Here is a 25,015-nt window from a genome sequence, read left to right as displayed (position 1 = left end):
AAACCCACAGATACTTTTATTTAACGATGCATTTTATATATATTCATGGCTGAGTTGCATAGACTCTGTATATCAAGGGACATGTTGTTGCATCTCTTCGTTGGGTGTGCCCAAACTTAATGCCATTGCTGTAAGTCACAGTACTTCTTTTGCTTGGCCCTGAACATAGACGTGTGGTGTTATGAGACTGCCATTTGAACTGTTATTTTTCTAGTTACGTGAGGAATTTGACCGTGGGGTTGACGTCTCTCTGGAGGAAGAGCACAGTGTTCATGATGTGGCTGCCTTGTTGAAGGAATTCCTGAGGGACATGCCGGACCCCCTTCTCACCAGGGAGCTTTACACCGCTTTCATCAATACTCTCTGTGAGTATTATAGACATTAGCAGGAATGTGTCTGTGGATTACCAGGATGTCTAACTCACTCATCCAAACCTCGTGCATGTGTTTCCCAATAACTTTTTTAGTCCTTATTTCTTGGTCTATGATGAGTGGGTTACTTGGGGAATTTTCTGGGATTTACCTTGGAGAGAATTAGCAAGAAGAAAGTTGCAATAGAACAAACAGAAGTAGCCAAGAAGAATTTGAGATGCTTTCGGATGACCCTAGGACAGCAGAAAGTGTTATATATTGATACTTTGAAGTAACAGCAAGAGTTCATATGGAGTCTGTGCCTAAAAATGAGTTTGCATTTGTTGTATGAGGAAGGAGCAAGAAAGGGACCCAGAGTGAGAAATGGAGGTGGGCAACATTCCAGGGGAGCAGCATGGCGTCGCCCAGTGCCAGGACTTCCAGTGTGGCTGCTTCAGGGCTAGAGACACAGACCCCACTGGGGAGAAAAGGAGGGTGAGGGGGAGTGAGAATAGGCCATAACTGTGTCAGCCTCCATATCTTCCATCCTCCAATGCTACAATTCAATTAGGACCACAAAAACAGAAAAGACAATATTACTGTGCACTCTCATGCTTATTGCCAACAAAAAGTCTATCGCTTGTGTATTAACTCAGATTTTATGTTTACCAGTTCTCAGTCATTGTTAGTAAATATTAACCAAAAATGAAAGATGGTAATACATAAAGTCAAAGATGAGTAATGTCAGGAAAAGGAGGGGGAAGAAAGTAAGGGAAAAAGTAAGGGAAATTAAGTTACTCTTCTAACCTAGGTTATAATGCTTATTCTAGATGTTACATTTCTTCAGGTCTAACTTATCTTTACATCCTTCATAGAACCTTGCTGGTAAATTGCTAAATCAATGGGAGAGTTGGTGAAGGAAAGAAATGTGACTTGATAATCCCTTTCGGAAGAAAGTTGAGAGGGGGCCTCTCCTCTGAGACTACATAGTGCGAGTTCCCCCATTTTACTTACTTGGAGCACTTCTTTTTGCCTTGCTTAGTGTTGGAGCCAGAGGAACAGCTGGGCACCTTGCAGCTCCTCATCTACCTTCTACCTCCCTGCAACTGCGACACACTCCACCGCCTCCTACAGTTCCTCTCCATTGTGGCCAGGCACGCCAATGACAACATCAGCAAGGATGGGCAAGAGGTATGCGCCCCTCTGCTGCCATAGACACTGCGACTCTTCCCTTCTCTTGTTTAAAAGGCCAAGCCATCGATTTGGTTCAAACTTTTCACCTAGTGGAAATACACCTTAACTTTCCCCGCCTGTCTATGTAGGAAGAATTAATGCAGGGTTTTCTCTAGAAGGACAGTTCCTAAGAGTGAATAGGCCATTAACATCCTATGTTTCAAGGATGCTTCCTAATTAAGCAGTCATTTTTCAAGATGATGAATTTTGATCTTGAAATTCAAGATCTTGAATTTCCATTTGTGTAAAGCAGACAAACAATGAACTATAGAGATGCTTACAATCATGAAAAAATAGAGTAATGAAGATGAGGGGAGGTTTCTGTCCTTGTAAGTAATTTGATCTGCTTTTTTAAATTTGAGCTGAAATGTGAGGTCACCTCTTTATTTGTCCAGTTTGCTCCTGGAGCTCCTTATCTGCCCTTTAGCTAGAAGTCTAGTATCTTCCTTTTGAGAGGTCCTTTCTCTCCTTAAACCCTCCCCCAAAACAGAGACTGGCTCAATGCAATGGAAGGCCAGTCCTGCTTCCAAACCAGGTGGGAAGGAACTAGGAAGTATGCCCTGCTGACCATTACCATGAATCTCAACACCACATGGCATCAGCTGCTGAAGGCAGGTTCCTTACAGTGTCATGGACCCTTTTGTGATATTCTTGTTGGACCTGGTCCTCCACTCAAGCCTCCCGCATCTGAGGTCTTGGGATCCAGTTCGTTTTGGTCACATTCATATGCTTTAAGGTATTGTTAGGTTTGAGCATTGGACAAAGAAGATGTCTGCCTCAATTTCAGGTGACCTTTCACCAAGCAACCTAGTTAATCTTCACCTTAACAAGGGACTTGTTTCCCTTTTTGATACCGTGCAGTCATGCTTCTCCTTGCCCTTAGATTCCCCAGGAGAACTCAGACCCTTTAATATGCTAACACACATTATAAATCAACAAAGGGCCAAAGGCGCTCCACACTTCACCACAGAAGTCAGCTGCATTATGGATTCAATTCTGTGTCTGCCAAATTTCTTTCCTGAAATCATAGTCATATATAATTTTTTCACTGTAATCCAGAGAGGCAATTCTGCATTTCTTATTCTCATCCCCCATTTAGGTATAAGAATGGAACTTTCCTGAGTTAGCCATTTATCTGTATAGTAGTTATAATTAGTGAAACCTCTGCAGGCTTCAGGTTTCATAATATGGTACTGACACCTTGTTTCAGCAGACACAGCTCTTTGATGGATACACTATAATTCTCATAATTGTTAAGTAGTTTTATGACCCATCTTGGTATCATCCCTTATCGACTATAGATATAACAGAAGCTGTGGAGTCATCTGCGTAATCGTTGGGTAAAGACAGAGCACTGTCTATGTTCCTGGGTGTGTCAGTGCTTCTCTGACGTTTCTTAAGTGCTGTGTAAGAAGGAGAAAGTCAGGTCTCAGGTGATTAAGAAGGAATTGAGGAAAGCAAAAAGTCCAACTGAACTCACTCTTGTTTTTTAGAATCATTTGTAGACACTCTTTTAGTACAAATGCTGAACAAGCCTCCATTGCCTATGCTAAAGGGAAGAAAATATTCTTGGATAGGTACAAAGGAAACTTAGCATGCTGAAATACTAGTTACCAATGATGTGTCTCTTACCATATGCTAGCTATGTACTGGGGGTTTAATATATTACAGTGAATCCTCCATTACACATTGTAGATATCATTGGTCCCATGTTTCAGAGGTGAAAACTGAGGGTTCGAGGCATTAAGTACCTTTCCCAGTGTCCCACAGGGAGCATCCACAAGTTATGCATTTCTGCATTTCACAACTCTAGAGAGGCACCGTGGACCTCATTGTCACTGTAGATTTGCAGATATATTGGGACAATATCCCAGCAAAAGGCAGTAAAATATCTTGAGGAAGGGACTCCTTTTTCTAATTCACAGAAAGTTGTCATGTTGGATAGTAATGGTTGGGTCAGTCCCATAATTAGTAAAGGCCCAGCTGTGCCTCAATCCAAACCAATCTAACTTAATATAAACAGAAATACAGAATAAGAAGTAAAAAAAGACCTACTAGTCTAGTTCAGGGATTCAGAACCTCCACATGAATAGCATTTTGAACTATGTATTTCTTTGTAGTGGGAACTGCCCTATGCATTGTGGGATGCTTAGCATCATCCCTTGCCTCTACTCATTTGATCAACAAAGCAGCTCTTTCCCGCCCCCACCCTAAGTGCCACAACCAAAAGTGTCTCTAGACATTGCCAAGTATCCTGTGGGGAGGGGGAAGGGGAAAAACACCCCTGGTTGAGAGCACTTAGTAGCTTTATAGATCACTGGTCATATGCTCTTGCAGAAATCTACTAACCTTCCTAAACCTCAGTTGACTTATCGGAACTTTGGGAATACTAATCCTTCAATTGGCACTGCACAATGCTTTAGAAGACTAATTGCTCTAAGGAATACCCTAGTAACCACAAAGTTGTATAGGGAAATGAGAGATTCCAAGGGTTCCTACACAGCCTTGACCTAAACGTTAAATCAAAATGACAGATTAGTAACCAAAAATTAAAGCTACAGGGGAAATGTGAGGAGAGCCTCGCTTCTTTAAAATGGTTGTAAGTTACAGGGAAGCAAGTAGCCCGCACGGCCATCCTGGATTGGATGAAGGCTACAGAATGCAAAAGTATTGATAAGGTATAAGGGGGAATTGGGCTGTATTCACAGAGTGATGAATGCTTTTGTAAGTGGGTAGGTGATAGATTCTTTTAAGGCCCGAAAGAATCTTTGGAAGGATTCCACTAAGGTGGTATAATCCATGTTATAGATTGGTTAGACACAGGGACACTGAGTTAGGACGCTTTTGTTTGAATAGCAATAGGGAAAACAGCAACTTGCATTATTAGTGTTTTCTTATAAGAATGGTCTTGATATTTGAACCATGTATATCCTGGTCACCCAGCTGGAGTTCCTCTAAACCAGAGAGTGTTGTTGAGAAATTTTCTAATAACCATTCCTGAGATGCTGTGGCATCCAGGAGGTGGAGGCCATGAGGACAAGGGGCAAGTACAGAATTAGGGAGTGCGGTGCAAAGTCGCTGCAGAAGTTCAGAGAAGACATGATGAACCTGGGCCATAAAAGTTAGGAATGGCTTCATGGAGGGGATTGAATTTAAATTACACCTCAAAGGGTGTGTAGGGATTGAGTAAAGGCTGTGTAGGGATTGAATAAAGAACACATAAGCGCTGCATAGATAGGAGTTAGCTGAAAACCCCTTCTGGTAGAAGTTAAGAATAGAGGGAGAGGAACAAGAAAGAGGTTCTTTGTTATTTTTTTGCACTGGTTTGGCACAAGTGGGTAGAGAATACAGAATAAGTAGACTGGAATGAGGCAAAAAATAAATTGTGAAATATGGTAAAGAAACAAGCAATTTCAGCTTTTTGTCTTACCTGTTTGTGTTACATGTTTTAACTCTTTGTTATGTAGTTGTTATGGATTAGATCATAGAAGAAAACTGAACCAGGAAGTCAAAAAGCTTGGAGCTCACACAGGCTCTGCCAGCACCTTGCTACATGACCTTGTATTTATAGAATAGAGGAAAAGGAAGGAAAACAGAGTTGGGGTGGGGAGTAGGTTTGAGCTTACTCCTTTATAAAATGAATATAATATTTCCTTTTGAACTGGTGCTTAAAATTCAATGCATCTTTAACTAATGAGATCTTAAAGATGTCTAAAAGAAGGGCATGAGAAAAATTGTTGACTACTCAATCCGTGCTTTTCTTGGGAAAAATAGTGGTATTTTATCAAATTGTGTTGTTTTTCTATCTCGTGTTTGTTTTATTCCATTTTGTCTAGTTTGCTATTTGCTTTGCTCCTTAGGGGAAAAATAAATTCCCAAAGTATGAAAGATTTCATTTCTTCTAGAAAAGTATTACAGGAACATACTTGAAACCTCTAGAGCCGTAGTTTTTCAGTTGTCCGAGAACCCTCTGGCAGTGCATGGAAAATGTGGTGTGAATATACACTCTTTTGGTGAGAGAGTTCGAGGCTGGCCTTTAGTTTTCAAAGAGTCTATGAAGCAAAAAAGAAGTTACAAGCTGCCAGGATTACTGACCTTTGAGGAGGTACATGCCTCCAGGAAATGGGAGGTTGGCTTTGGAACTGTAACAGGATCAGTGAGTGCTTGCTCTCCTCACCCTGGTCCTGGCCCTGCCTTGAAGCCCGTATTCCATTTCTCCAAGGAAAGACGGTCTGCCAGTCAAGTACGAACAGTGGGAGGTACAGGGTGGTGATGAAGAGCATGGGTGTACCTAGAGCCAAGCCTCCAGCTTTGCTTCTCAGCTCCACCACCTTCTGGCTGCCAACTCTAGGTGTCACTTCCCTGTGTGTAAAAAAGGGCAGAAGCAGTAGCTGTTTCATGAGCTTCTAGTGAGAATATTTGAAACAGCCTATGGAAAGCCCCCTAGCCCAGTGACTGTACATGCTAAACTTTTAATAAAGATGGAATGTTCATATTAGGGTTAGAAATGATCTAGGATGCTTATTTAGTAGAGATAAAATTTTTCCTTGAATTGACTGGCTAATAAGGAAATAATGAACCAACCCCAAGTGCACATTATTAATATACATAGACATAGCCATATCCGTACTGAGACATGGGGAGCAAGGGTAGAAGCTATCATGAACCAGTCTCCAATTAAAACAACAATCAAAGAAAAACAAAACAAAACAGTGTTAACAAACCGCAGCAGCACAGTCTGCAGCTGGAATCTATGTGCAATTTTACAGACAGATTGTATTGCATTCCCAGAATAACAACAGGAGAAGGAAAGAGCGGAAACAGAGTTCTGGATTGTCCTTGTACAAAACATTCTTTTAAAAGAAAACAAAATCTGGGAGGCATCTAGAAGACAACCATTGCAAACTAGGACGAGGGCTCTCATCAGACAGCAAATCAGCTAGCACCTTGATCTTGGACTTTCCAGCCTCCAGAACTGTGAGAAATAAATGTCTATTGTTTAAGACAAAAAGAATCTTCTATTTGTTAATATTTTAAAAATGAGAAAGCTCTGATATTACTTTAATGGGGAAGGGAAAAGCACTTCAAATGCCTCAGAGTTCAAGAAGGATAAATTGGAAAATTATATATTTGATTTTATCCTTAGCCATACATTTGCAGGAAGAGAAATGAAAAATAAAATCAGTGCTTGCTTCGGCAGTACATATACTAAAATTGGAATGATACAGAGAAAATTGGCATGGCTTCTATGGAAAGATAGCACACAAATTTGTGAAGCATTCCATATTTTTAAAATTTGAAAAAAAAAGAAAATAAAAACTTCCCAGGTTTTATATCAATGAAATAAAACAAAGAAAAAATAACTGAACAGTCTTACATAATGGGCAGTTTCTTGAAAATTCCCAGTGTTTATCACGTAAAATCAATTTACTTGGCGGCAAACCTGAAAACAGCCTCACCTTCTAAAAATAATGCCTGCCTTGTGCCACTCTGGGATTGCAGGGCTGCTAGCCACCACTTCGGTGCTCTACAGGGCAAGACTGAGACTCAGGAGGCTTTGTCTTGGCTGTGAATCAGGACTCTCGAATTCTGTGCTGTGCACCCAGGTGCCTGTCAAAGATTGTGCAGCTAGATCCCCATCAAACAACCACAGTTCCCGTACTTATCCAGGAATTCTAGATTTTCAATATCAACAAGAGGAACAAAAAAAAATTGCCTAGACCAGTGGCTTTCAACCAGGGGCAATTTTGCCCCACAAGGGACATGGGCAATGGCTCTTTCCTGGGCCTTTCCTGCCTTTCCTTTGGAATTCTCTGCCACACTGTGGTTCCTGATGTGTATTAAGGTATTTTACATATTTCTGTCTTTGCGTATGGTGTTCTCAGCACTGTAAAATTGCCTTCTGTCCCAGCTCCTCTGCTTTTCAGCCTAGCAAAGTCTATTCTTTCTTTTAAGTTTTTGTGCAAATATTGCCACCACTTTGGAGTGTCCCTGGGGCCTCCAGAGTTGATAGCTTCGTACTTTGTACTCATTTCTTGTCATTGATAAGTTTCTTTACCCTCTGCCATGTGAACCCTTAAAATAAAGACTGTGTGGTGATCGGTGTTGGAAAAATGTTAAATAATAAAAGTTCATGAAAAATGCCTAGCCTATGGTAGGTGCTAAGTGGATGGATTAATGGAGAGATTGACTGATGGATGAAGGGTTAGATTGGAGGGATGGATGACAAGATGGATGAATAAATGGATGGATGGACATCAATATTTGTAATGAGCAGACACGATAGAAGTTTTATGTAGTACCAGTTTCACAATAAATAACAGAGTTGTAAACTTTTATTCAATGGCACTGCACTGTGAGCTTCAATCCAAGATATAAAGCAGAAGAAAAAAGAGTGGCACCCCTCATGGATTCTGCCAGAGACTATGTAGTCCTTGCAGAAGAAAAGGAAAGGAAAAGGTTCCATTGACTGCTGAACCACTTGGAATTTTGAAAGGCAAAAGTAACAGTTTTTGTGTTTTCTGTTCCTGTAGGTCACTGGGAACAAAATGACATCTCTAAACTTGGCCACCATATTTGGACCCAACCTGCTGCACAAGCAGAAGTCATCAGACAAAGAATTCTCGGTCCAGAGCTCAGCCCGGGCTGAGGAAAGTACAGCCATCATTGCTGTGGTTCAGAAAATGATAGAAAATTATGAAGCCCTGTTCATGGTAGGTGGCCTTTCTTTGGCAGGGTATCTTATTAACTGCCTACTGATTGCCTTTTGGTGGCATAATGAAACTCATGCATCAGGTCTACACTGCTAGTCGTTGAATTCATTGGAAGCCATGCAGTTTTAATGGGAATGGAATTTTATAACCTATGATATCACTGTACTAGAATTCTTTTTTTTATTGTTGTTCAAGTAAAGTTGTCTGCGTTCCCCCCCTACCCCAGCCATACCCACCTCTCTCCCCTGATTCCACATCCCCTTGGTTTTGTCCATGTGTCCTTAATAGTTGTTCCTGAAATCCCTTCCCTGCTTTCCCCCTATTATCCCCTCCCACATCGCCTCTGGTTACTGTCAGGTTGTTCTTAATTACAATGTCACTGGTTATTTTTTGCTTGCTTGTTTGTTTTGTTGATTAGGTTCCACTTATAGGTGAGATCATATGGTATTTGTCTTTTACCACCTGGCTTATTTCACTGAGCATAATGCTCTCCAGTTCCATCCATGCTGTGGCAAAGGGTAGGAGCTCCTTCTTTCTTTCTGCTATGTAGTATTCTATTGTGTAAATGTACCATAGTTTTTTTATCTATTCATTTACTGATGGACGCTTAAGTTGATTCTGCGTTTAAATAAACATATTCAAATTATAAGTTTTAGTTTGTTGTGACCTAAACAATGGTCACATTTGGGGGTCATTTAATTATTTATATACTAATATCCTTGCTCAAAATATTGATAAAACCATTCCCTGTGGAATTATATGTGGTTCTCATGAATTTATATATTTATAACCATCCTTAGAGATGGCAGCTTCTCCAAGGTCAATATTGACATTTTACCTCCTCCATCAAGCTTCACCTATCTTTCCTGTGTCCTTCTCATGCCACTTGCCCATATCATTTCTCTGTCCCTTGAACCCCATCTCTGTTCTTATTGATGTTTATTTTAATGTTGTACTATAGTCATTTATGAAATGTTTCCCCCAGTAGATTATAAACACATTTAAAACACGGGCTGTGCCCTTGTTATCTCCTCTCTGTATCCTCTGTACACTTTTGGAAGGCCCTTCATCTGGCAGGCACTCAATAAATATTTTTTTGATTTGTATTGAATTACCAGTTCCTGTTTTCCTTCAAAAAACTGCATTGCTTGCTTCAACTTCCCTTGAAATAGTAGAACAAATGCCAACTCTCTTTTATTTCTGTTTACCACTCATATTGCTTGTCAAAATCTACAGGAATTTTCTCTGTTTCTTCTCCCATTTTTCTTCTCCCATTTTTCTTGTCAATGTGCTATCACTCACCATAAATCTCTACCTATTCTACTAGAGCCTTTTGTGCTTTCACAACCAAGTGTGCTAGTCTCCTCTTAATATTCTCAACATTTTCTCTGTATTTTTCAAATGGCTTGCATTAGATTTATTTCCATAATTCATCTTATACCAATTATTTTTTGTAAATTTGAGAGCCAGTGATTTAAAATCTTTGCCCTCTGTGTCTTATATATATGATTGTGATCAAGTAATTCAATACTCAATAAGCATCCTTTCCAGTTTATGAAATAGAAAAAATAAAAATATGACCTATTTCTCAGGGTGGTTCCCAGAATCATTTGATATGTGAAAGTATTCTGTAAACTATAAAATGTATGCAAATGTTAACTACTAATTATAGTAATTGAGCAACATGAATTGGCTCAAATCTTAGTTCACAACAGACATAAATATCTTGTTGACATGAAGTTTAATCACATGCTTGGTTGACAACCTTACAGGTCATGATTTAGGGACACAGTTCCTAGCATCTTGAGACTCTGCAATCCTCTAAAATTTATGAGCCAAACCTAGAAGGGACATCCATCATGCCCACATTCAAATGCCATTGGCCAGAACTGAGCCATAAGACATATTTAACTGCAGGGAAGGCTAGGAAAGGTATGCTTGCTGGATGCCCAGGAGGAACCGAAAATGGATTGAGCAAAGTCAAAATTTCACTGAGGTATCACAGTGTCTTGCTCTTCTTTCGGCCTCTGAAACACTGTTCCTGTGTTAAATGCAGTAAGCTCTCAAAAAATGTGGAATTTGTCATTAACTCTATATAAATTTCACACATCAGCCAAAATCCTCATAATTAATTACATATTTGGATGAATCAAATGACTGAACTTTTCAACATATTCATCGAGTTTTAAGTCACGTATCATTTTGCCAAGTAGTCTTGACATTACTTTATGCTCTCTGGATTTTTTTTTTGAACAAAATAATACCTCTCATCAATCTTAATTCTGTCCTCTAAATTCAGTATTCTAAGATAAGTTCTTTATATGCAACCACAAACCATCAGGCACTTCTTTTCACCTCTGACACTAAAAAAAATCTCTTCCTAGCCTCCTTTAAAGTACAGTTGCCACCACGTTAATTGTGCCTCCAGTCCCCCTCCCTTCCCATTTCCTGCCACCTGATGATTTCTAGCAAAAAAAAACATCCATTTTCCACCTTTTCGATTTTCCAGATCTGATCTTTGTTTGCCACTCTCCATGGAAATTAATGTCAAGACTCTCTTGGGTTATAGCTCATATTTTGGTTCCCCAGTTGTGGTCTTTACTTCTCAATGAGGCCTTTCCTGGCCACGTTGTCTAAAATACAGTCCCACCACCACCGTGTACACAGTTCTTCACTTGCTGTTTCCTTTGCCTGCTTTTTCTTCTTAGCACTCACCACTACTAATATAGGGTTTTACTAATTTCTCTTGTTGGTTGAGTGTTTTCCCCACAACAATGTAAGTTCCATGAGAGGATGAATTTTTGTCCTTTCCATCTATTTCCTTTACTGCATTATGTCTGTGCCTGGCATATGGTAGAAACAAGAAATATTGGTTGAATTAATAAATCACACAATGGTTGTTTGTGACATATGATTTCTACATTACTAAACTGTACTCCTTATACGTATGAAAAGGTCTGGGCAGGAAGAAATTAAGGATAGCTTTCTCTAAGCATTCTTGATCTCAGGCAGATTATGGGAATTACATATTGAGAAAAAAGACAGTGGGGTGACAGGAGTAGTGGGACAGAGATGCCAAGCCTGGGTCATTAAAAAGAAAACTGGTTCTGGAACCAGAAAAGTTTGCTATAGCCTTATATTTGCTATACATTAGCTATGTGACTTCACCTTCTTAGATTTCTAGCTCTTTAGTTATCAGAAGACTCGGTTAGAATGAATGATTAGCCAAGATCTCTTGTAGTTCTAAAATCTGCATGGTTCTGTTCCCTACCACTGACTTTACCTCTTTTATTTCCATAAAGCACAGAAGAAAATTAATCTCATCACTGTGTAGGTTCGGTTGGCATATTTGGCATTTCAGAATTCAGTTGATTATACCAAAGCTGGTAGCTGGTTGGCAAATGTGGTCTGTGTAGGTGGATAAAAATGCAATCATGTATATAGCTGTTTCATTTTGTTTTGTTTTGTTTTTAAGAAACTTTCAGAATTAGTACAGAAATTTCAAATGAGGAAGAATAAAGCTAGTCAGGACCTGATAGTTCAAGGTAGTTAGCAATTGTGCAGTTTCACAGTCCTTGGAAAGGTTTATGAGCTCAGAGAGAGAGGCATCGCTTCCCATTGGCATTAAAAAGGAAGATTTGTTAGCGAAGGTGGCTGTAAGTATGTCCTTGAAGGCAGAATGCACCCTGGAGGCAGTGATTCCACAGAACTGATGGAAGAGATATAAAAACTCACAGACGCCTGGCAAGGACCCAAAGTTTGTTCTGAGTGTTAATAATGTCCTTCATTTCCTGATGCCTCTCCCAAGTGGACAGTATCTGAGTTAATGGGAAAGGGCAGTCAAGAACCTGGCTTTGTCCCATAATACAGAAGAGGTGCCTAGATTTAGAGACTGATATATGGTTCAAGAGTCTGACTAGGACAGTCTTTTGCACCAAGTGTTTGCTTGTTAGGCACTGTGTTTGGAGTCCTAGAGCTGGTCATGATAAAAGCCATCATGAACACTCTGTTAAATAGTGACCACCATGATCATTCTGTTCAAAGATGAAGGCAGCAGATTGTAATAGGGGTTCTCAAACTTCAGCATATAGCAGAGTCACAAGGAAATTTGTCAGACATTCAGATTTCTAGGCTGAACTCCAGAGAAACAGATTGAGTATCACTAGGACGGGGCCCAGGAATCTGCACTATCTAATGAATACTTTCAGGGCACACTGGTACTTTTGTAATTACACCTTGAGAAATACCCAAGATGTTGTGGGGAGACCACAAACTTTGGAATCAGCTACCAGAATTCAAATCCCTGCTCAGCCATGTATTTGCTATGTGATGCTGGTCCTATGCTTAACTTTCCCAAGTGTTCTTTTTCCTGTTGTAAAAAGAGAGACATGAAGTTACCTACTTTATAGGATTATTTTGAGAATTGGAAATGATATTTTAAAGCACTTGGGACAAGAATTTGACATATACTAGGCACTCAAAAACCAAGATTGCTGCTATTATTGTATTACATGGGCAAAATGTTTGCTCCATAAAACAGGTGTCATTACCAGACTAAAAGAGTCCATTTGCCTGTGTGCATCAAAGCCCAATCACACATGAACAGGAGCTTGCAGCAAAGAAAGTCAGGGTTTATTTTCAGCAATATAGGTAGCTAATGCTCAAACACCTGGCTCCCCATGGCTTCCAGGAGACCAGTTATATAGGCAAAAAAATCATTAATTATGGTGACTAAGGAAGCTAGTTTTATGGTCAGGATCATGATCTCTACTGATTGGTCAGTGCTAGGGTCATTGGTCATTGCATCTGGCCCTGATGTCAGCCATGGTGTGACTTCATCTGATTCTATTGCTCTTCTGGGCCTGGAGCTGAAACACAGCTGAGGCCTACATGTCATCTCCAGTTTGACCAAAACCCTGTCTCTCTGGTCAATGGACCCATGGCTTTGTTCCTAAGATTAGTTGATGCCAACCAGAACCTCATTGTTGTGAGGGCTTAGTGATGAAGGGAGTGGATATGCAAGGAAGAAGGAGACAGGTGCATTAGGGAGCTGGATGAGGCCAGCTTGAATCAAAAGGAAAGGAAAGGAAAGGAAAGTGAAAAGGTCATATTGAAGAAATGAAATTTCTACGTGGTTACAGTGTCTTTTGCAAGGAAGCACTCTGGCCACTCTGTAACAGTGTGACTTGTTCCTAGTCCCTTACCTGGCTCTTCTTTTTCCTTTTTCCATAGTATTTACCACCTTTCAACTCACTACATAGTTTACTTATTTGTTATATTTATTGAAACCTAGAATGCAAACTTTATGAAGATCAGGATTTTCATTGGTTTTGTTCACTGACATCCAGAAAATATTCTGCAGCAAGTGGGCAGAATAATTATTCAGTAATTATTTGCTGAATAAACACTACAACAATATATTGCTGGGAAAACATACATTTTGTTGTTTGTTTCTTTGCTTTTGGTTCAGTGGCCATACTCCTTAGCTTCCTTTACCTTCAAACCCTGACGCTGCATTTCTAATATCAACAACCATTTAAAAGCTGGGTAACATAAATGAAACTCTCTGGGAACACTGGGAATAAAAGAGAAGGCTCATGCATGTGCATGCATTGATAGAAATGGTCAATGGTATCACTGTAAGACAGAAAGCATTCACTGACTAAATCATTAACATATCATTTGTTCTGAAAGTCGTTCCTTCTTTAACTGATATTGGGAACCTCAGATAAAACTCATCATTGCTCTTAGAATTAATAAGGGCTTCAGAGCAGAGTGGAGAAAACTTTCAGTTCATTCTAAGAGTCAATACCATATGATTCCTAAGAGGGCTTTTTTTTTTTTTTTTTTTTTGAGAGAGAGAGAGAGAGGGAAACAAGAGAAAGCACCACCCCTGTGGGCTGATGAAAAGTCCGGAGTGCAGTGGAGACGTGGGAACGCCAGCGAGTTCCCACCCTACTGGTTCATCAGCCTGAGCTGGGGACAAGCACAGTGCACGTGGGAAATTTCAAATGAGAACTACTGGAAATAAGGGTCAGAGGCCGAGATGAGGATTCCAGGCTCTGAAGCCAAGCTTTGCTTTGTGTTCTCTTCTTTCCCCAAATGCAAATTACATTTTCTTAAAACCTCGCTTGCATGCCAAGTCAAAGTAGTCAGGCAGCAATCCAGGTCATCAAACAAGACACCACCCCCCTCCACACACGACATATCCAGATAATGAAATAGGATTTCCATTTCCTGTTTTATGTAACTGTTTTTTAAAATAACCACTGTTTACGTGCTGAAGCTGGCTAGTCACTATGTATATCATCGGCTTATCTAAATTTCACCACCATTTCATGAAGAGTAAGCCAAGATCGTTTGCTCAAGTAATACCACAACGAGGTGGGTGACTTCGACAACATGTTGCTCCCCACAAAGTAAACAGCTACTTCAGTGTGGCATCTCAGATATGGAGCTCATGTGCAGGGAAGAAAGAGAATATTTTAGCCAGCTTGAAAGTAGGGAGCAAAGGAGATATTTAACAGTATTAATCCCTCTGGACTGTTCATAGCACTGACATGTCTGATGTTCACGCCAGCACGTGGCTTCGAGAGCCAGTGCGTGTCCCTGCTGGAGCATGCGCACCTTGTCCCTGTCTGCAACAGCAGAATGTGTGTACTGTTGTCAGCACACACAGGTAAAGGGGAGCAGAAGCATATTACACCTCAGCTGTTTCTGCTTCCTTTGACGTATTGCCATGGAGCAAAGCCTGCTAATTATTCCTCATCTTCATTCCTTGAGTCATCCTCCAACATAACGCCGTGAGTCCTGGGCTCTTCAATCATTTTTGTTTATGAATGTGCCTCAAATGCCATGCACTACCTGGCATGTATCAGGCACTTGGGAAAATGCATTAAACTTAATGAACTCTAACCCTCCAAATGCATCGAGATGCCCTTACATAATATTAAGCCGTCCTCCACAACAGAACCACATCAAAGGTTCTAGGCTGAGCCTGCCCGGGTTCGAGTTTTTGCTGCCATAAACAGTCAAAGTGATTTCTGTCACTTTAAAAGAAAGTTTACAAGTTTTTTAACTAAAGAAAACTCATCATGACTTCAGGTGATATTTACTTTTTTTCTGGGGACTGTTAGAGTTTTAAATGCCAAAGCATCCTTCTTGGCCCAGTACAAAGTGGTAGATTGGCGTGGAGCATCCAGTGGCAAGTATGGTAGGGCTGGGTCCTAGGAATTGCTCTCAGGGATGCCCTTAATGGTTTGTTATAGTGACTTAGTAAATGGGGAGAACTTGAAGCGTTTTTCCCTCTCTGTGGTTTATGGAATAAACTACATCATAGCAGTTATACCCTAGGCAGACATTCAAGGTTTCATTTTTAATTTGATAGGGTGGATTTTAATTGTGACAGTTTTATTCCTTCATATGTGCAGTGTTTACATTTTTTCTCTGAAGCAGGAGAGTCCAAGTTCTTTTGATTTTTGAAATAGCATTAAGCTTTGAAGGAACACATGAAAAGCTAAGGCATTGAGTCTCCAGTAAACACAACCATAAATGGTGCCCTTAGAAAATATCTAAAGTTACTCAGTAGTTGACTAAAACTCACTAGAGATTTTGATGTGAAACAGTAAACTATACATGCAGAAGCCCTTTGAATGGGTTTTGTTTCTTCATTCAAATGTGCAGAATTAGTTGATTTTAAAAGTTAATATTTTTCACAATCTCACTCCTCAGTTTTCGTCTTGCTATATAAAATCCCAAATCAAAAAAGAAAAAATCTGTTTGATTATTGAGTCATACTTTTCATTTTTAGAGTCTTAGTATTGGTGGGAATAATAGTTTAAGAACCTATTAGAAATTTTCTAATGATCTTCAGTTGGTAAAGAAAATTGATTTTTCTACTCTACAAATTAATAGCAAGGATATTTTGCTAGAGCATGACATTGGTACTACTTATAAGCAGAAGGAAGCATCGAGACAAAGGTAACAGAACCAGTGTATACCATGAAGACCAATAATCCTGGGTTATTTTATAACCATTTATAGCCATTTCTATAACATTTATTAAGCATCCACTAGAAACACCACCATAGCTTGTGTTCTGGAAGAGCATAATATTGACTAAGTAAGTGGGTCAACGGTCATGGATATGCAGGTGAGAACTTCAGGAGAGAAAAGTGTAGAGAGGCAAAGAGGAGAAAGAGGAGACATTATTTAGGAAGCATTTAAGTGCAAGGAGGGGAAAAATCAACTGAAGGTGACTGAAAACATCAGGATATATTTTCTTGCACGATCAGAAGCCAAGGGAGACACAGTTTTAGCAGCTCACTCACACTCCTTCTGTCTGCCCTTCCATCTTCGTCTTCAAGATACTACAATCATTTCCAGCATCTCTTGCAGCCATCATCATCCAGCGATGAAGGGAGATGTTTTCTCTCCTGCTTCTCTGCAATATGGAGGAGTACATGTTCCAGAAGCTTCTATGAGACCCCCTTTGGGGTACCTTGGTCAGGATTGGCACACATGATCTTCCCCTAGCTGCAAAAGAGGCTAGCTGACAGAGAACTACAACCCTGGAAGCCTATATCAGTTCCAGGTAGACAAGTTAGATAACCCTTGCCTTCAGGAACTTTACCTTCCAATGTTGTAACCAACCCAAACACTTGAGGTCTGATGGAAGAGAAGGAACCAGAAGGGAGAAACTACACAGAGTCTGGCTTCAAAACCATTGCTGTTGAGGGGCCAAGAGGTCACAAACTGTAATTCTAGAAATTCAGGAGGTGGTCAGGAGCACAGATATATCAAGAGGAGATCCCATCACTTAGTTGCCCACCAGAAAAATGCTAAGCAAAAGAGACGAGAATGATGCTTCTCTGCAAGCACAGAGGATAAGAGGCAGCAATAAATGACTCAGTCAAGAAGAAAACTGCAGAACAAATACTGGCCATCTCCATGTTATCTGCTTTTGTTCTTGCTTTTAAGTGTTTAATTTATTAAGTATTTTGTGCATTTCTCATAAAATATTTTTACTTTATACCTCTTCACAGTTAGTAAGGTACTTTCAAATCTGTTAGCCCTCTTGATCCCTATAACATCTCTATAAAGGCAAATGGGCTGGATAGGATACGCTTGGATTTTTAGATGCTAGAACAGAATCCTACAGTAGATGGTTGATGTGTCCAAGTTTACATTAATTATAAGCAGCAGAGCCAAAACTGAACCTCAGGGGCTATCAACTCCTAGATACTTTTCCAATAGCATCCTAATTTCTGAAAAGGAATGCATATGGGAACAATCTGCCTGGACATTTCTTACTTACTGCAAGCTCCTGTTTTCTATCAACTCATTCCCTTGACTTTTATTTCTCTATTAAGCATCTAAATTAATAGAAAATAAATGCTCATCCAATTTAACTGAGCCATTAGCTTGAAATTTTTATTAAATAAGAGGAAATGAAATGTGAAAATATGTACAAAGATTAGAAGCATTACTTGGAAAGCAGCATTGGTTAATGTCATATGAATACTAAGTCAACTCCAGGTATCATTTCAAATTTCCTATCCTCATTTTCCCACTGGCCCCAATTTTCTGAACCATCCCTTTATTTAAAAAATGTGGTTTTATCATATGAATTTTTGAAGCTGCTTTAAATCACTTTGTAACAAAATGAGATATAAGTAAATTAATTAAAATAATGGGTTATGTACACTGTAGTCAGTCTTCCATAATAATAGGGAAATATTATCTACCCTTCCTGCAGTACGTGGATTCACATTTTTTAACCATGTCTTTTTGTTTATTTGTAAATAGTGTCTCCAAGCCAAAATGGTATCATGGGTCTTTTTAAAAACAAACTATAGATAAATTATAACACTGACCCTTTCTATTTATATTTATTACCAAGTAAAAGTCATGTATAGTACATAAAACTAACCTGAATAGTTATAATTGGTTGGGAATCAGGTCTAGTTGCATGAGTAAAAATTTTCAATTGCAGAATACTTCAACAAAATTTATAGAAAGTTATTTTTAAAATAATAATACTCCCTGTTACCTATGCTAATAATGTACCCAAGTTAATTCATTATTAGACACACCATATTATGGGAATGGATTGGCACTTGAAGCAAAAATTTTCATTACATGTCTAATCATAGAAATTTTTTAATTAAACTAACTGGATGAAAATACACATACTTTTTATAATTTTCTCATGTAATTTTCTTTTAAAAAGAGTTCAGGGTATACATTTGGGGCCACTATTATTTTTTTGCTTTGCTGTTCATTTTTTAATGACTATTCTGCTTATTTTCACCCTTTAGGTAATACTTTTAAAAATTTTGATATAATAGTGCATATCTATTGGATCAAATTATTTGAAAAACTTACAGTAAAAATTACCAGTGTCTTTATTTGTTTAATTTACTCAATAAAGTCAGAGAATAGAGTCTCTCAGCCTTGACCTGAAAGTCCTTCCCCTTCTTTCATCCTCATTCCCAGGCCCTTGCATTTGGTCACAGAACTTCAAATATCATCTATATGTACCTCCCAAATATCTATCTATGTCCAGCCCAAGCCCCTCCTGATCCCCAGATATTTCTTCCCAATGGCCTACTAGATCTCCCCTTTATTCAGATGTCTCATAGGCCTCTCACCCTTATCATATCAAGGCCACACTCCTAATCTTGACCCCAGCCTCTTCCTCCTGTGATGCTTTTACAACAGTCAATGGCAACCCCATCCTTCCAGTGCCTTCCAAGTGCTCCAAACATTGAAGTCATTCTTGCTTCTTTTCCTTCTCCTACTCCTTCTCCTGCTCTTTTTCTCTCTCTGTGCACAAATTAGCTAATGCTATGATCTCTATCTTCACTATCTCCAGGATCCAAATACTGGTTATTGCCATGTATAATGTGCACTTTTTTGCCCAAATTTCTGAGGGAAAAATAAGGATGTGCATTATACATGGGTATAATGATTACATACCATGGGTATGATAACAGGTATAATAATCCCATGTATAGTGCACACAAAAATGTGGGTGCACATCATACACAGCAAAATGCAGTATTTCTCATCAGCTCACCATCCTCGTTCAGTACTCCAGCATCTCTGGATGTAGCAACAACTCTATCTGCATTTCCAGCTTCACGTCTTGCTTTCCTGCAATCTACTATCAACTCAGCAGCCAGAATGATGACAATTCATGTGAATCTTCTACTCAAAGCCCCCAGTGGCTCTCCACCCACTTAGACTGAGAACAGAACTCCTTATCATGACCTGTAAGACTCCACAACATCTGGCCTTGGCTACCTGACCCACTTAATTACCACTAGGCTCCTTCCTTTCACTTTGTTTCAACCTCACTAGCCTCCTTGCTGCTCCTGACTCAAGATCTTGCTGATTTTTTTCTTCTTCCTGCTTGGAATGACTTTCTGCCATTCCTTCATCTACTTCAGTTCTCTGCTAAACTGTCCATTTCTCTGTGGCATAACTATACTATTTAAATTGCACTCTCCTCTCCCCAACATTCTCCATTGGCTCTTCTTTGCTTTAATTTTCTGCATGTGATCCATGCTGTCTTTTCTTTGTTTAATGCCAGGCTTCCCATATTCATTGTCAGCTTTGGGAGACAAAGATTCCTATCTGTTTGGTTTGTAGCTGAATCCCAACTTCTAGTCCCTGACATTCAGTAAGCATTCAGCAAATATTTATGTATTGAATTAAAGGAAGGAGGTAGGAAAAGGCCACAGTGAGAAGTGTAGTGGCAGTAGAATGGAGGGTGTATGAAGATGACTGCTAAAGGAGAAAATGGGAAATACAGATTGAGGGAGCAGGCGAGTTTGAGGGCTTTAGCTGTAGGGATAAAAGTGCTCTTGAGCAAGCAAATGTCTTGATCAGAGCATTCTGACGACCATGCAGAGAAGAAATTTGGTACATGTGTTGAAGGAAATAGATAGCACGCAGGTTAGCAACCTTTTGAGCCAAAGGCCCATCAAGGATATGTCTTTCTTTCCAATTAAAAAGTCAAACTAGCTTAAGGAATTTGTGGACTCACATAGCTGAACAATTCAAAAGCAAATATGTCTTGAAGCATGGCTTTACCTAGGATTCAAATAATGTCAAGAGACTCTTTTTTTCCCTCTCCATTTCTTGGTATTTTTTCTTCAATGGTCAATACAATCCTCAGGCTCCATATATGGCTATAGGCCCTGTATCCTCTCTCTCCCAAGTCTCAAAGAAATTATCATGGCTTTTCATTGTCTCTAAGGTAGTCACATGCCCATTGCTCAGGCATTCATGATAGTCTGGGAATGAATGGAATGGTCACTGACTTAGGCTAGGTTACATTTCACCCTTGAGGTAAGGTTTAGGGAACAGTTGATTCTCCAGAAGAAACTTGGGGTGTAACTGTTAAAAGAAGAGGGAAATGGAGGCTGTTAATGGCCGATACGTGACCATTACAGAGGGGCAATAAGGGTTTGAACTTTGACCATTGCATTAGGAATGGAAGATAAAAGGAAGAAGTAACAGGCATCATGGAGATGTCAACAGGATCTGGCTCTCAACAGGAAGGGGACAGGACACAGAGAAACTTGAACGCAACCCAGATTTTGTGTTTGTGAGACTAGGCTTTGGCAATGTCATTAATGAAGATTCAGGATGAAGTAGGAGGGAGAGATTTACAAGAGAAAAAAAGCATTTTGTTCCTTTCTCATACCTATTTTTGTTAATAAAATAGTTTCCAGCTTCTCAATGGTCAAGAAGAATTGAGTTCTGCAAGAGGCAGGAAGCAAATTCTTCCCCCAGCCACTTATTCTCAGAAGACTGGTCACCACACTTCTGAAGAATCTTATCTCTAAGTCCATGTGTGAGAGAATCGGACTGAACATTTATTTTCTGTGAATAGTTTGAATTTCCTTTGGTTGAGCTACCAGCATCTACAATGTGGAAAACTGTAGAACCAAGCTCAGTCTTTTCTTGTAGAACATTTCAACACAAGTAATTTAGGATTGTAAGGCCACCTTCTAATGTACTGTGGATTAGGCTTAGAGAAACATGGGATGCTCATCCACAGAACTCTAGTCAATGCCTTGTCAAACTATGAAGCAAGAAACTTAATTGTTAACGGACCAGGATGCAAGAAAGGAGTGAAGATAGGCACTGAATGGTAAAATGACATGTGCAGTTATAGCCTTCATTTTTTTCAGTGTTTACTCTCTGCCAGGTACTGTTCTAAGTCCTTGACCTGTAATAAGTCAGTTAATCACCACAGGAACTCCTTGTAGCGCGTACTATTGTTATCTCCACTTCACAAGTGAGGAAACAGAGATATAGAAATGTTATGTATCTTACCAAAGTTCCCACAACTGGTAAGCGGAACTAGGACTCAAACACAAGCAGTCTGGCTCAAGGACCTGTCCTCTTAATAAACTGATTATATCTTCCAGAACTGTCCAAGACAGTTGTAATTTATGCCTATTGTCTTGGCATAAATATAAATATGAACTCTAGAAAGTTTCCCCGTTTGGATAATAAATTATGAACGCCATTCCTCTTAACTATGATAGTTTGCTTATTCAAAGCCAAGAAAAATGTAGTCTGAACAACAGAGATATCCAGTGGTTAGTCTGTATCTCTAGCCAAAAACAAAGGTGACAGTTTGGGTTGAATATGACTATTTGGTAACCATCCAGTTTGTCCTAAGAATTAAACTAACTGGGTTGTTATCGGTTTGGTTTTAACCAACCAACCACTCTGGTCTCTTACGATTCTTCAGGCTCTGCTTTATGCTGTAATAAAGTTGCCAATGACCTATGTTCTTTCTGAAGTGTTTTCTCTATGCCTCAACATTTGGCCTATCCAGGTTCCCCCGGATCTCCAGAATGAAGTGCTGATCAGCCTGTTAGAGACCGATCCCGACGTGGTGGACTATTTACTCCGAAGAAAGGCTTCCCAATCCTCGTGAGTATGCCAGTTTCTAAAGCTGCTTGGGGATTTCTACTTCCATTTCTAAAGAATTGGAAAGGTTTCTCTATGCAGGATGACTTGAAGTAGAATTGTGGCAACTTTCCGGCACAGCCGATCAGTCTACCTAACTGGAAATTGCTTTGGTTTTACCAATCCACACATTGAATTAGAAACTGCTTCACAGGATTTTTTTTCATTTTCATTTTTGGCTTTTTCCTAGTCCCTTGAGGTCCTTTTGACTGTGTTTACCAGGAAAAAAAACAACAACACTAAATCACTGGTAAGAAACTCAAGGTTCTGACTAGGACACACATCAGTGATTCTACTTCCAGAACTCTGATAACTGTTTTTACAGCCCCATAAAGCTGAGCCTGCATGCACCTGACATGTGTAATTTACCGGCACAAGTGACGCATTACCAAACCACAAGACAGGCCTCAGCCGAGGCCTAGGTGCCCATTTGAAATTAGAGGTTGGCACGCTCTTGACTCCCCTGCCCTTTATAGCTAGCATCCTTTTGATAAAAATACACGTTGGCCTGCACATATACCTATGGTTGCAATGAATAAAATGCAAGCCATGCTGAAGGCTATGGTTTGCCACCATTTTTATGCCCTCAAGGGAGGAGCACTGAAGTTTTGCATTAGTCGGGTTTTATGATTAATTGCAATCATGTGGTGTGGAGGCCGAGTGTATGGAGCTACTGTGCATTTGGTATTCCAGTTAAGGGGATAATATTGCATCATTATCAGGAGCAATATTGCCACCATGGCATCAAGTCTTACATTTGTAACTGCAAAAGTTGTTATCCTCTCATGAAAGTATCATTTATGTTGTGCTTTCAACCTACCAAATTTCAACAATTCTAAGATATATTTCCCCAATGTTTTATCAACTCGGAGGTTGAGATTAACCTTATAATCAATGGCATGTCCTAATTTAATTCATAACATTTTTTTTCTTTCTCAGCCAGATATAAAATAATACTATCTTATTCAGTGATATCTTAGACACATTAAAACATACTAAATTGCTCCTTTATATTGATGCCAAACTTGATGTGTTCATTTTCACTGAAAACTATTGGAGGTATTAAAATATTATATTCTTTAGAGAAATTTGGTAAAAAGGAAATCCATGTTGTTCAGGCCTCCTTCTTTCCTGGGTCATTACATTAATAACACTGCTAAATTCAGCTTCACTCCATTTCCTGCAGAGCAGGGAAGAATTTTTAATTGGCTCATCCTTTCAGATGTACTTTTGAAAATCCATCTCTATGCCAATAATTATCAGGCTAAATTCTGGGTCAAGTAAGACATTCTTCCTGGATTCAAACACCAAGAGCCACAAGTGAATGAGAGTATACTTAAATTATATAAATGGGCTGGCATTTCATGATCTAGCTTTTCATATCAGATAATTAGGTTCACTTAAATTTTTCCTAGATTTTTAACTGTCATCAAGGTGGCAGTTCTAAATTAAAGTAACAAATGGCTTTTTTGCACAGTATAACTTGCATCACCAGAATTTTAACGAACTCACTTATTTCCCTCCCCCATGCAAAAAAAAAAAAAAAAAAGCAGACATGATGGCACTTTTATTTGTGATTCCTTCATTAAGCTGCACTTATAACATTTCATGGGGGTACTGCTCTGTAAGAAAGCTAGAAAACACACCTAAAAATATATTGATTTTGACTTGCCACACTTCTGTTTTCATATGGCATTTGGGTATATAAAAACATTGAATTTTAAAGAACGATTGGTAATAGTTGTCTTATGTGGTTGTCAAGTATGCTTTTCACATATAAATGCCAGGAAGTAAACCTTTCTTTTTCACTCTTACGAAAAGGACAAAGTGTATATATTAAACCCATCCCAAGCTGTATAATTGTGCAGCCTTTTCTTTTTACTGTCCCCGTGAAAATCAGAATTGTAAGGTCTAAACAGGCTGACCCTAGACCAAGATGTTAGGTGAGTGTCACGGCTTCAAGGAAAGGGAAGCAAGTTCACGGGAGCTCTGTGGATAGCAGAGACTAGCATTATCAAACAGAAAACATTTAAAAAAGACTTCCTTAGTCAGGAGGAGAAAAGAGTGTTTGTTTGTTTGTTTGTTTGTTTGTTTCCTCTAGATACAAACAAAAGAACAGCCCAGAAGGTTGATAATGATGTCGTAGAGTAAAAATACATAAATTAATAAATTGATTTTTATTTTTAATGGCCTTTTGAGGCTTGTGAGTCCTAACCCTCAAGTTGTAGGTAGTCTGTTCATGTCTTACATGAGTGCTTTTGAAACTTTACTGTGCATACCAATCACTAGGAGATCTCATTAAAATGCTCTTTGTGAACCAGTAGGTCTGGGGGAGGGAGTCTGAGAAACTGTGCTTCTCTCAAGCTCCCAGATGATCCTGTGATGCTGCTGGTCTGTGATCCACACTTGAAGGAGCGCAAGCTTCAATTATCAAGGCATATTCTTGACTTTAAGAGCTTGCAGACTTTTTGAAGGAGGCCTAAGAGGGTGAAAATAACAGGAGGTGTGTGATTAAGTATGTCACAGAGTACAAAACAGTATGTGCTGGGCTGCGGGTTCTCAGATTTGCCTGCCCAGTGGGAATCACCTGGGGAGTTTGGCATACTGTGCCTGCACACCACCCCTAGAAATTCTGACCCATTTGTTCTGGGGTGCAGTCGGGACATTAGGATTTTTAAAAGCTCCCCATGAGATTGTACTGAGCAGCCAGGGGTAAAAATCTCT

The 25,015-nt window shown here is 39.4% G+C and overlaps 1 protein-coding gene and 1 non-coding gene across 4 annotated transcripts in view; both read left to right on the top strand.

The window, feature by feature from the left end:
- The window catches only part of ARHGAP6 (Rho GTPase activating protein 6), a 465,834-nt gene that overhangs the window by 422,529 nt on the left and 18,290 nt on the right, over positions 1–25,015 (top strand). For all 3 annotated transcript variants that reach the window (XM_036017105.1, XM_028523044.2, XM_036017106.1), the window contains exons 7-10: positions 215–365; positions 1,393–1,541; positions 8,117–8,296; positions 22,158–22,255. In XM_036017105.1, the coding sequence (XP_035872998.1) occupies positions 215–365; positions 1,393–1,541; positions 8,117–8,296; positions 22,158–22,255 (578 nt within the window). The remainder of the gene's footprint in view (positions 1–214; positions 366–1,392; positions 1,542–8,116; positions 8,297–22,157; positions 22,256–25,015) is intronic.
- LOC114505828 lies at positions 6,768–6,874 on the top strand. Its single transcript, XR_003685294.1, has one exon. It is a non-coding gene; the product is annotated as a U6 spliceosomal RNA (small nuclear RNA).

The sequence above is a fragment of the Phyllostomus discolor genome, chromosome X (genome assembly GCF_004126475.2).
Source record: "Phyllostomus discolor isolate MPI-MPIP mPhyDis1 chromosome X, mPhyDis1.pri.v3, whole genome shotgun sequence".
NCBI lineage: Eukaryota > Metazoa > Chordata > Mammalia > Chiroptera > Phyllostomidae > Phyllostomus > Phyllostomus discolor.
The sequence above is the reverse complement of the archived record's forward strand: the minus strand, read 5'-3'. Positions and strand labels throughout refer to the sequence as shown.